Source organism: Notolabrus celidotus, unplaced genomic scaffold (genome assembly GCF_009762535.1).
Source record: "Notolabrus celidotus isolate fNotCel1 unplaced genomic scaffold, fNotCel1.pri scaffold_274_arrow_ctg1, whole genome shotgun sequence".
In the NCBI taxonomy this organism is placed as follows: Eukaryota; Metazoa; Chordata; class Actinopteri; order Labriformes; family Labridae; genus Notolabrus; species Notolabrus celidotus.
In genome coordinates, this window is record NW_023260115.1 from 25,001 (window position 1) to 37,500 (window position 12,500).

Below are 12,500 nucleotides of genomic sequence, written 5' to 3' on the forward strand. Positions count from 1 at the left end.
TTAGTGCTTGTCGAGCTGCTCCAAAGCATGGATTAAACTCTGGACCCTCTGCTCCTCCTCTGCAGGTTGAGTCCTGCTCCAATTTGTCTGCTGCTCGCTCGATAGTTTAGTCAGTAATGAACCTCCATTAAAAAGTGCCAATGCTATTACGCACAAACACGCATTCAATCAAACTCGCATATTGCAAATGACTATGCCCCAAATGGCTCTAATTATAACGCACACACGAGCACACACACTCTGTTATCAGATTTTAAACTTGTCCACCAACTTCTCTGTGTGTGTCCTCGTCCCGTACGCGGGGCCGTTATCTGCAACTGGTCGTAATTCAGACGGAGGAAAAACAGAGATGTGGGAGGGAGGAAGTAAAGAGGAAGGAAGGAAAGGAGGAAGTCTGGGTGTTTCTCTCCTGTTTTTATGGCGACAGTAAAAGTGCAGCCAGACTCGATGCATAAATCAAGACTTTATGGATTCATTCGCCGGGCCGAGGAGCGGCGCAGGAAGAGGAGGATAAATAGATGGCTCGACGGTAATGAGAGGGGGAGAGGAAATAAAGACTAGAGCCAAAGGAGAGAGAGAGAGAGAGAGAGTAACATGAAGTCAGAGAGACAGAATGAGAAAACAAAAGGAGGGATGGAGGACAGTTATTCAGGAATCCATCTTTACAGAGGTGGATGAGCGGGGAAATGAAGGCTGAGGACTGAGACTGTTGATAGAGCTGCAGGAGAGAGAGGACATCACTCAGTGTGTGTGTGTGTGTGTGTGTGTGTGTGTGTGTGTGTGTGTGTGTGTGTGTGTGTGTGTGTGTGTGTGTGTGTGTTTGCACAGACTTCTACTTACAGTGCTGGGTAAACTGAGATATAACACACACACACACACACACACACACTCATAGACCAACACTGTGTTGTTGTGACCTTGTGGGGACATTAATGTGTTTGCAGACCTACATCACGGGGACCGACTTATCATCCTGGGACGTTGCATGGCAGAGCATAGACTAAACAAATGTGTGTTCAGTGAAGTCTGCGTGGTCATGATTTTATTTGGGGGACACATATTGATACAAGCGTTTCTTCAGACAGGCCACGCAAAATGCTTCCGCCTGCCTTCTCTTGCTGCTCTCCCTGCCAACATCTTTCCAGCCCTCCTCCACCCCAGCTCCTCCTCTCTGCTGTGTCTGATTTTATCATATGTATCGTCACTGATGCTCGCTCTGTTCCGTCCTGGAGGCTTTGCTGCTGCTCTCCCTGCCTTGGCTTTTCGTGCATATGAAAGAGAGGGGAGGTGTGCACTCCCTGCCTCTGACTTTAGCATTCAATGTAGGCACATGAAAGAGAAGGGAGGTGCCCCCCCTCCCACCTCAGGCTTTGGCATTCCATGTACACACGAAAGATAGAGGTGTGCTCTCCCTGCCTCACACTTTGGCATTGCACGTCCACACATGAAAGAGTGGGGAGGTGCGCTCTCCCTGCCTCTGACCTTAGCGTTTAATGTAGGCACATGAAATAGAGAAGAGGTGTCCCCCTCCCACCTCAGGCTTTGGCATTCCATGTACACACATGAAAGGTAGAGGTGTGCTCTCCCCGCCTCTGGCTTTGGATTCCCACATATGAACATGAAAGAGAGGGGAAGTGTGTTCTCCCTGCATCAGGCTTTGGCATTGCACGTACACACATTAAAGAGAGGGAAGGTGTGTTCTCTCCGTCTTAGGCTTTCCACGTATGCATATGAAAGAGAGGAGAGGTGTGATCTCCCGCCTCTGACTTTGGACTTCTACATATGAACATGAAAGATAGGGGAGGTGTGCTCTCCACACCTCAGGATTTTGCAATGCACGTACACACATTGAAGAGAGGGAAGGTGTGTTCTCTCCGCCTTAGACTTTCCACGTCTGCACATGAAAGAGAGAGGTGTGCTCTCCCTGCCTCTGACTTTGGTATTCAACTTAGGCACATGAAAGAGAGAAGAGGTGTGCTCTTCCCACCTCAGAATTTAGCATTCCACATACGCACATGAAATAGAGAAGAGGTGTGCTCTCCCTGCCTCAGGCTTTGCCATTCCATGTAGGCACATGGAAGGGCATGGAGCCTTAACTTATTGTGCAGAAATAATCTGCAGCTTTCCTTCATCACAATCAAAAAAGCTGCTCACTCGGTTTTTTTCGGAGGGATTAATTTTCGTGCAACAACTTTAGCGGGGCTCAAAACACCGGTCTACTTCCTGAAACTGCTTGCCTGATAATCAAACACCTTCTGAAGACTCTCCTCCTGCACCTTCAGGTCATTCGATCAGGAAGATCTCCCCAACCGTTGTTTTAACTCTCAGAAAACTAGGAGCTGACATTTCCTCCCTCTTCATTAGCCAAAGAAGAACAACATGTCATCTGGTACCATGCCTCACATCCTGCAGAGCACACTTCACTCCATGAGCATGATTTAAAACAAGCATGATTTAAGTTACGTCAACGTGAGATTCATCCTGCAGTGGTAACTCTTGTTTTTAGATATAAGCACATCTCCTCAGCTTATTTGTAACGCTGTTTCTCCTTCTCATGTTCTGCTGTAGCCGGTTTGTCTAAAAATAGTCAACAAGCCTCCCGCTGAGACGTCAAGAGCTAAACAAAAAAATCAGCCGGAGAAACAAAGAGAGCTGGTTTCACACTGTACGATTTACGGCCCTCTGAAAGAGAGTCTGAGCTCATGAATCTGTGCCCCTGAAGCATCTTTATGTCTCATATCTTTGGATTATTTTGTGCTTTATCACAAAGTTGTTCCACAGGAGGTGAACTATTTACTCTGTGAGGGAGAGGGAGGACGGGAGGATGTCTCGAGTGTCAGGTCAGGAGGTTTCACACACACACACACACACACAGACACACACAAACGCACACAGATGATGTTCATGTGACGCCATGTGCTGAATGTTAATGTTGACCTCCTCGGGATAAAAGCTCAGCAGAAAGAAGAGAGTTGGTTGTGTCTTATATTAGTTGTCTTTAAAAGAAGCTGAACTTCCTGAGATGCATTTTTTGGGGGTGTGGTCTCATGACTGGTAATGAGGAACTGTCCCTTTAAAATGAACCTATAATGACACTGATTACTGAAAAAGCAGCGTGAATGACGGCGGCTCCACCCACCTCTGACTCCCCGTCAGTCTGCACAGCTTTGGAGCAGGAAGTCTTCCTCACAGGAGCGGGGGCGGGGCTTTGGACTCCGAGCCACTCCCTCACGCGCCCGCCGTCAAAGCTGAGCATTTCTCTGTCGTCTCCGTCGTCTCTGTCGGGCGTGGAAGTCACCCACTGGTCTTGGTTGGGACGAGTCCAGCCTCCCTGCAGCGCTACTGGTGAGGAGACGATGGGGTCGGGGCGGTCGTGGCGTTCCTCCAATCGCTGCACAGGAAAAAATCACAAACACAGAGGTTATATTCAATATTCACTCTTATATGCTTAAAACTGATACATGGGAGTTTGCAAAAGTTTCTGATGGTAGTTGATGTGTGTCACATCCTTTGGTTTGGACGTTATGAAGCCTTGTTTCAAATAAGACACGAGGTTTAAAGACCAAAACAGGATGTGAGGATGTTTGATTCTGCTGTGAAGACTGGCGTTTTAATTTGGGCACCAACTGGGCTTCTTCTGCTTTTAAAGACAGCCTCCAGTGGACACTTGAGGAACTGCAGTTTTTTTGCACTTCTGCATTTCAACCATAGACTGTATAAATAATGGACGTAGTCACCGTGACGTCACCCATCTGTTCCTGAGCGCTGTTTTGAAGCCAATCGGCGGCGGCAGCCATATTGGAAATGCTGAACTCAACCAGGCAGAGTGTGACGTAAAGGGGCGGAGTTTGAGCCTCTTAGCCAACAGCTATGTGTTCCCGCCTGTCAATCAAGTCAGTCATGTCCTTATTTGGGCAAAATTAGCTACGTAGACCGAAGCCGTTTTTTGAACCAGGCTGTAAACATGTTTATTTCTGCTGTAAAGATCGTCTTCTTTGAATGGGTGTGTATGTGGTTTCCGGTGTTTCTGCAGCCAGCCTCTAGTGGACACTCGAGGAACTGCAGTTTGTAACACTTCTGCATGGGCTTCATATGAGACCGGAGGTTGCCGCTTGGTAGCTGCAGATTCAGGAATGCACAATTCTATGCACCACTTAGTGTTTGTCAAGGACCGCATTTTTAGTGTCACAAGAGTCCTAAAGATGCAGATCCATGATCGTGGTCCTGAAACTGCAGCCTCCAGCGGTGAAGGTTTGCTCCCTTCATCTGATTTTTACAAGAGTGACCTCTAATATGATGCTCTTCTTTAAAAGGGCAGTTTGAGGAGCTCTGAAGGATCTTGTCTGTTGACTTTTACACAAACTATATTGATCAGGTTTTATATTTTATTTGATCTTCCTTAAGAAGATTTTGAATGTAATACTTGTCCTTGTTGTCCTCTTTCAAAGCACCATCGTTTTGGTGTAGTGCTCCAGACTTCCTTGTGTTACAGGGACTTTTGAAAGATGATAAGTTTATAGTAAAGAACCTGAAACCAAAGACTAAACAGAGTTGAGAAATTATGCAAAAGAAGATGTGATTTTAAGAAGCTAATTTGATTTGAGTTACAGAGTTAGGCTTCAGTGTGAGCTCAGGCCAACCTGCAGACGCTTCAAATCCTCAGAGATAAAAAAAAACTGAAGAAGTCAAAATCTTGTAGTAGCTCAGAAAAAATTCTGCAGAGACGTTTTTTGGAGCAGCATTCAAAATTCAAGCGGCACACAAGCACCCACAGACGAGGTCACCCGGTCGCAGATTTAATGAAGCACAGCCACTTTCAGTCTCTGGGCAGACAGCGCCGAGCCAAGCCTGCAGGGAGAGCGTGCTGGCACCGCGCCTCCATCAGTCCAATAATAAATAAGATTGTGTAAAAAAAAAAAGAGGAATACAAGAGGGTGACAGGGTGCACACACACACACACATAAGGAAACACACACACACACACTTTGATGTCTTTGTTGGGATGCTGCAGCTGTAATCAGATGCTAATTCAGTTGTACATGTGTCTCTCTGTTCATCTCTTCTCCTGTTGAGCTTCAGGGTTCACCGGCAGTGCAACAGTGTGCGGGTGTGTGAGGCAGAAACACACACAGAGGGAGGAGCTGCAGGCAGGCAGGGGAGGAAACTCAAATTACTTCACAATTTTAATTTCTATCCCCGTCTTATCTCATCCTTTTATACCTCCTTCTATCTCCTCCTCTGCCTCTGCATCTCCCTCTCTCTCACAGCTGCTCACACACTTCTCCATCCTCGCGTCTCGCCAGAAATAAAAGCTAAAACAGGAAACTGATGCACCTGACAAGAGACAGACAACCACGCTGTGCAGAGCGGTCGTCATCAATAAGTCAGCAGAAGAAGAAGAAGAGGTGAACTGTTGTGAACGGATCATGGAGCTGACACCGAGCGAAAGAGAGCATTTTTAGATCGCTGGTGTATCGGAACATCAATGACCGTGTGTGTGTGTGTGTGTGTGTGTGCGTGTGTGTGTGTGTGTGTGAGACTGACAGACAGACTGACAGACGAAGCCTCTAGGCCATGTAGCATCTGGGTCAGACTTAGACAACAGGAATACAGAGTGCACAACAAAATATGAAAAAATAACCGACATGGTGAAGCCTACATTCAGGCCTTCAGTCCAAGTCTGGACTCATTCTTCATCATCAGTTACGATACCATACGACACAGCATGATGTGACATACAATATTATCTAAAGACATCAAAACTCCAGAATCTGAAAATTATTCATTTACAATGGTCTCTGAGTGCTGAGTCACAAAATCCTTCAGGATCAGGACTTCTATTATTTATTAGTTTTATCACTCCGTAGTCTCCGGGGCAACAGGACCATGGGACGCCCGGAGCAGAGGAGGCTAAAGGGGAGTATGTGCACGCAGAGGAGCTCGGCTCAGGGTGTCAGACGGAGCTGTTTGTCTAAACTCTGAGCTGTTTGGGGAGAGTTAGTGAACCGGTCCTGGGGAAAGTTAGAGGACCGGTCCATGGGGAGAGTTAGTGAACCGGTCCATGGGGAGAGTTAGAGGACCGGTCCATGGGGAGAGTTAGAGGACCGGTTCATGGGGAGAGTTAGGGAACCGGTCCATGGGGAGAGTTAGAGGACCGGTCCATGGGGAGAGTTAGTGAACCGGTCCATGGGGAGAGTTAGAGGACCGGTCCATGGGGAGAGTTAGTGAAGCGGTCCATGGGGAGAGTTAGTGAACCGGTCCTGGGGAGAGTTAGTGAACCGGTCCATGGGGAGAGTTAGTGAACCGGTCCATGGGGAGAGTTAGAGGACCGGTTCATGGGGAGAGTTAGGGAACCGGTCCATGGGGAGAGTTAGAGGACCGGTCCATGGGGAGAGTTAGTGAACCGGTCCATGGGGAGAGTTAGAGGACCGGTCCATGGGGAGAGTTAGTGAAGCGGTCCATGGGGAGAGTTAGTGAACCGGTCCATGGGGAGAGTTAGAGGACCGGTCCATGGGGAGAGTTAGTGAACCGGTCCATGGGGAGAGTTAGTGAACCGGTCCATGGGGAGAGTTAGAGGACCGGTCCATGGGGAGAGTTAGTGAAGCAGTCCATGGGGAGAGTTAGTGAACCGGTCCATGGGGAGAGTTAGTGAACCGGTCCTGGGGAAAGTTAGAGGACCGGTCCATGGGGAGAGTTAGTGAACCGGTCCATGGGGAGAGTTAGTGAACCGGTCCATGGGGAGAGTTAGAGGACCGGTCCATGGGGAGAGTTAGAGGACCGGTCCATGGGGAGAGTTAGTGAAGCGGTCCATGGGGAGAGTTAGTGAACCGGTCCATGGGGAGAGTTAGTGAACCGGTCCATGGGGAGAGTTAGTGAACCGGTCCATGGGGAGAGTTAGAGGACCGGTCCATGGGGAGAGTTAGTGAAGCAGTCCATGGGGAGAGTTAGTGAACCGGTCCTGGGGAAAGTTAGAGGACCGGTCCATGGGGAGAGTTAGTGAACCGGTCCATGGGGAGAGTTAGAGGACCGGTCCATGGGGAGAGTTAGAGGACCGGTTCATGGGGAGAGTTAGAGGACCGGTCCATGGGGAGAGTTAGAGGACCGGTCCATGGGGAGAGTTAGTTAAACGGGTCAATGGGGAGAGTTAGAGGACCGGTCCTGGGGAGAGTTAGTGAAGCGGTCCATGGGGAGAGTTAGTGAACCGGTCCTGGGGAGAGTTAGTGAACCGGTCCATGGGGAGAGTTAGTGAACCGGTCCATGGGGAGAGTTAGAGGACCGGTTCATGGGGAGAGTTAGGGAACCGGTCCATGGGGAGAGTTAGAGGACCGGTCCATGGGGAGAGTTAGTGAACCGGTCCATGGGGAGAGTTAGAGGACCGGTCCATGGGGAGAGTTAGTGAAGCGGTCCATGGGGAGAGTTAGTGAACCGGTCCATGGGGAGAGTTAGAGGTCCGGTCCATGGGGAGAGTTAGTGAACCGGTCCATGGGGAGAGTTAGTGAACCGGTCCATGGGGAGAGTTAGAGGACCGGTCCATGGGGAGAGTTAGTGAAGCGGTCCATGGGGAGAGTTAGTGAACCGGTCCATGGGGAGAGTTAGTGAACCGGTCCTGGGGAAAGTTAGAGGACCGGTCCATGGGGAGAGTTAGTGAACCGGTCCATGGGGAGAGTTAGTGAACCGGTCCATGGGGAGAGTTAGAGGACCGGTCCATGGGGAGAGTTAGAGGACCGGTCCATGGGGAGAGTTAGTGAAGCGGTCCATGGGGAGAGTTAGTGAACCGGTCCATGGGGAGAGTTAGTGAACCGGTCCATGGGGAGAGTTAGTGAACCGGTCCATGGGGAGAGTTAGAGGACCGGTCCATGGGGAGAGTTAGTGAAGCAGTCCATGGGGAGAGTTAGTGAACCGGTCCATGGGGAGAGTTAGAGGACCGGTCCATGGGGAGAGTTAGAGGACCGGTCCATGGGGAGAGTTAGTGAACCGGTCCATGGGGAGAGTTAGAGGACCGGTCCATGGGGAGAGTTAGAGGACCGGTCCATGGGGAGAGTTAGTGAACCGGTCCATGGGGAGAGTTAGTGAACCGGTCCATGGGAGAGTTAGAGGACCGGTCCATGGGGAAAGTTAGTGAACCGGTCCATGGGAGAGTTAGAGGACCGGTTCATGGGGAGAGTTAGGGAACCGGTCCTGGGGAAAGTTAGTGAACCGGTCCATGGGGAGAGTTAGTGAACCGGTCTTGGGGAGAGTTAGAGGACCGGTCCTGGGGAAAGTTAGTGAACCGGTCCATGGGGAGAGTTAGTGAACCGGTCTTGGGGAAAGTTAGTGAACCGGTCCTGGGGAAAGTTAGTGAACCGGTCCTGAGACCGGTTCTGGGGAAAGTTAGTGAACCGGTCCTGAGACCGGTTCTGGGGAAAGTTAGTGAACCGGTCCATGGGAGTTACTGGTTCACTGTTGCCTCAGTCAGTTAGTTTCTGTATTTATTGGTGTTACACGTGTCATCGTGTCGGACAGCTTAGGATGCCAAAGTAACTCACCGAGTCTGCCTCCAGGTTGGGGATGTCATTGTTGATGTCAGACAGGGAGCCGAGGGAGCTGATGTAGCTCCGCCTCTTTAGACCATCTCTATGACACCGTCCTGAAACCACACAAACAGGCGTCATTAAAGCTGACCCTAGGGAACGTTTGTCAGCATTTGAGTCTTTCCTCAAAATGCATCTCCTCCTACCTGTGCTGATACTGAAGTACGAAGAGTCGGCATCCTCCCTCGAGACGGACCGCCCAATATCAACCGAGGGGTCCCACTCCAGGCCCAGGTGCTCATGGGCCGGCGAGGACGGAGAGGGAGGAGGGGGAGGGACGTGGAGTGGTGAGAAATCAAGGCTGGGGTTAACTAGAAGAAGAAGAAGAAGAAGAAGAAGAAGAAGAAGAAGAAGAAGAAGAAGAAGAAGAAGAAGAAGAAGAAGAAGAAGAAGAAGAAGAAGAAGAGAAGAAGAAGAAGAAGAAGAAGAAGAAGAAGAAGAAGAAGAAGAAGAAGAAGAAGAAGGAGGTTGATGTTGGATCGATGTGAACCTCGTTTCTTTGTGTGATTATTAGATTTAGGATAATTTACTTTTACTACGACGGGAAGAAGCAGGGAGGTCCAGGCCGGTCTTATCAAGCGCTCCCTCGTCCTCTAAGAGACTCTCTGAGGGACAACCAGAGTCTGTCACCTGAGACAGAATCCAGTCGTCTTCAAACACCTGGAGGAGGAAGAAGAGGAGGATGAAGAGGAGGAGGAAGAAGAGGAGGAAGAAGAGGAGGAGGATGAAGAGGAGGAGGAAGAAGAGGAGGAGGAGGGGGTTTATTTTGGTTTGCTGATGTGCAAATCCACTTTAACAACACTCCTTCTTAAAGGACCCGTTCACTTTGATCCCTTTTGGGGAACTAAAGGTCAAATATCTCTCTTTAAGTTTAATCTATCTTCTTAAAATCTGACTTTGGAGGTCCCTAACCTTTAAGAAAGTGGACCAGTGAAGTCAGGGAGTCCCTCTTAAAGGCCAAAAACAAACACCAGAAACTTCTGTCTTTAAAGTTTCTATAAATCACTGTGGAGAACTCGACATAAATCAGTTTACAAAACTTTAAAACTTTCTGCCCTAGAGTGAATATTTTGAGCCACCCTCATGCAGTACTTCCTGGTAACTTCAGTTGTCACATGTGTGTGTTTGACTCTGTGTGTCACTGTGTGTGTCACTGTGTGTGTGTGACTGTGTGTGTGTGTACCAGTCTCATGCTCAGCAGTCGAGTGTGTGTTCGTGCGATGTTGTTGTAAGCGAGGCTGCAGCCCCGCAGCAGCTCCAGCAGCCGGTTCTCTACATGCTGAGCATCAGTCGGTTCGCTTCGCTGGATTAACGCCTCGCCGCGCTGCAGCAGGGCGTTGACACGCGCCGAGTTCGCGCACACACACTGCTGGAACGACTGCAAACACACACACACACACACGAATAAAAACTTTCATATGCACAGTAAGGAGGAAGGAAGGGAAGGGAATGCATTGTAAAGAACACACACCTGGAGTCGCCGTAGCTTTTCACATGTGTTTCCTGTCAGGTGATCCACCTCGGTCAGACGCACGTCCAGGTCAGCCAACCAGACTGCAAGCTCCTCCCTCTCTGCCTCAAACTCCTCCCACTCTGAGGCAAACAGCTGAGAGCAAACATGGAGACGGTTATAAGACATCAATCAAAGCACGATGTTAAAGTTCGGGGAAGCTCGCTGACCTTCCGGCGTCCGATGATGGTTTCCAGTTTGGCGTTCACCTCGTCCCATCGCTGCCCGCAGGTCCTCGTCGACGCCAGCAGCCGCGCCCGCATGGCGCCGTGAAACTGCCGAGAGAGCGTCCGATTCCTGCGGGTCAGATCGTCCAACCTGACGAGCTGAGATCCGGCCTCACACTGCAGCCTCTGAACACACAGGAACACAAGAGGCCGTCAGCGCTCAGTCGATTTGATGTGTTATTCATGTTCCGGGGTTGAAGCCTCTGCCCAGGAACTAGTATAAAAGTATGACACATTTTCCCTCCTTTAAGAACCTGCAGGTTAAAGTCTCATTAAGGTATGGATGCTGGAATGGCCTGTGTCTGCTCTCGTAGCTCTAATCCTCGCTCTGTCATCTGAATATGAATAATCATGGAGCTGAGTCCTGAGCTCAGAGATCATTTACTCTAACGCCTCTCAGCTGCTACAACAGAAAGTGACAGGAACACAACACCTTTATTCATTCTGCACTGACAGCTGCTTTAATGTGAGCCGGAGCTGCAGCGGAGGATTTGTGTGGCTCAGATTTCACAGCGGTGACCAACCTGACAGCAGAATTTAATTTGGACAAACAAGGGGAATCTGAAGCCTCCTCGACGCCGGTGATTGACGCCGTGCTGCACACTCCAACTTTGTGAATGAAGGTGGTAAGATGAGTGGATTTACACCGGAGCACTGCCGGCGTCGGTCCTCTGAGTGGTTACTGAAGGCTCTACCTGGATTATGTCTTTAACCTGTGCCTGAACTCCAGCTTCATTTTGTTCTAATCCCAGTTTTTCTCTCTCTGAGGGCGTCCCGTGATGTGAGATGTCCAGATTTTACAGTCACTTGTGGATCTCCTGTGAATGAACATAGTTGTGTTAGTTTGAAGGCGTGCTGTTCACTCCTCCTCACCTCAAACTTCCTCAGTTCCTCTTTGGCGGCGATGTAGGTAATGTGGGCGGGGTATGGAGAGTTGACAGCCTGCTCAGCCAATCGCAGCCAGATGTCAAGGTGGGCGTGTTCCTTCATAAACTCGTGCCAGAGGACCCACCTCTGCTCCAGTCTGAAAAGACAGAGCGGATTCATCTCATTCTATTGCTTTGATCCCATTCCATCATTTTAATCTAATCCTGTTGCTTTGATCTCATTCTTTCACTTTAATCTTTATCTGTTGCTTTGATCTCATTCTATGACTTTGATATCATTCAGTTGCTTTGATCTCATTCTATTGCTTTGATCTCATTCCATCATTTTAATCTAATCCTGTTGCTTTGGTCTCATTCTATTGCTTTGATCCTATTTTAATGTTTTGATCTTATTCTATTGCCTTGATCACATCATATTGCTTTGATCAAACTCTATTGCTTCAATCTCATTTCATCACTTTATTCTCATTCAATTGCTTTGATCTCATTCAATTGCTTTGATCTCATTCAATTACTTTGATCTCATTCAATTGCTTTGATCTCATTCAATTGTTTTGACCTCATTCTATTGCCTTGATCTCATTCTATGCTTTGATCTCATTCTACTGCTTTGATCTCATTCTATTGTTTTGATCTCATTCTATTGCTTTAATATCATTCTATTGTTTTGATCTCATTCTATTGCTTTGATCTCATTCAATTGCTTCGATCTCATTCAATTGCTTTGATCTCATTCTAATTGTTTTGATCTCATTCTATTGTTTTGATCTCTTTATATTGCTTTGATCTCATTCAATTGCTTTGATCTCATTCAATTCCTTTGATCTCATTCTAATTGTTTTGATCTCATTCTATTGTTTTGATCTCCTTATATTGCTTTGATCTCAATCTATTGCTTTGATCTCATTCAATTGCTTTGATCTCATTCTATTGCTTTGATCTCATTCTATTGCTTTGATCTCATTCTATTGCTTTGATCTCTTTCTATTGCTTTGATCTCATTCAATTGCTTTGATCTCATTCAATTGCTTTGATCTCATTCTAATTGTTTTGATCTCATTCTATTGTTTTGATCTCATTCTATTGCTTAGATCTCATTCTATTGCTTTGATCTCATTCAATTGCTTTGATCTCATTCTATTGCTTTTATCTCATTCTATTGCTTTGATCTCATTCTAATTGTTTTGATCTCATTCTATTGCTTAGATCTCATTCTATTGCCTTGATCTCATTCTATGATTTGATCTCATTCTATGCTTTGATCTCATTCTAATTGTTTTGATCTCATTCTATTGCTTAGATCTCA

At 47.9% G+C, this 12,500-nt stretch overlaps 1 protein-coding gene across 2 annotated transcripts in view; it reads right to left on the reverse strand.

Moving 5' to 3' along the window:
- The window catches only part of si:ch211-137a8.2 (uncharacterized protein LOC777613 homolog), a 28,712-nt gene that overhangs the window by 15,842 nt on the left and 370 nt on the right, over positions 1-12,500 (reverse strand). For both annotated transcript variants that reach the window (XM_034678965.1, XM_034678964.1), the window contains exons 2-9: positions 11,181-11,331; positions 10,251-10,433; positions 10,042-10,176; positions 9,754-9,948; positions 9,101-9,230; positions 8,717-8,881; positions 8,526-8,626; positions 3,140-3,391 (exon numbers count right to left, since the gene is read on the reverse strand). In XM_034678965.1, the coding sequence (XP_034534856.1) occupies positions 3,140-3,391; positions 8,526-8,626; positions 8,717-8,881; positions 9,101-9,230; positions 9,754-9,948; positions 10,042-10,176; positions 10,251-10,433; positions 11,181-11,331 (1,312 nt within the window). The remainder of the gene's footprint in view (positions 1-3,139; positions 3,392-8,525; positions 8,627-8,716; positions 8,882-9,100; positions 9,231-9,753; positions 9,949-10,041; positions 10,177-10,250; positions 10,434-11,180; positions 11,332-12,500) is intronic.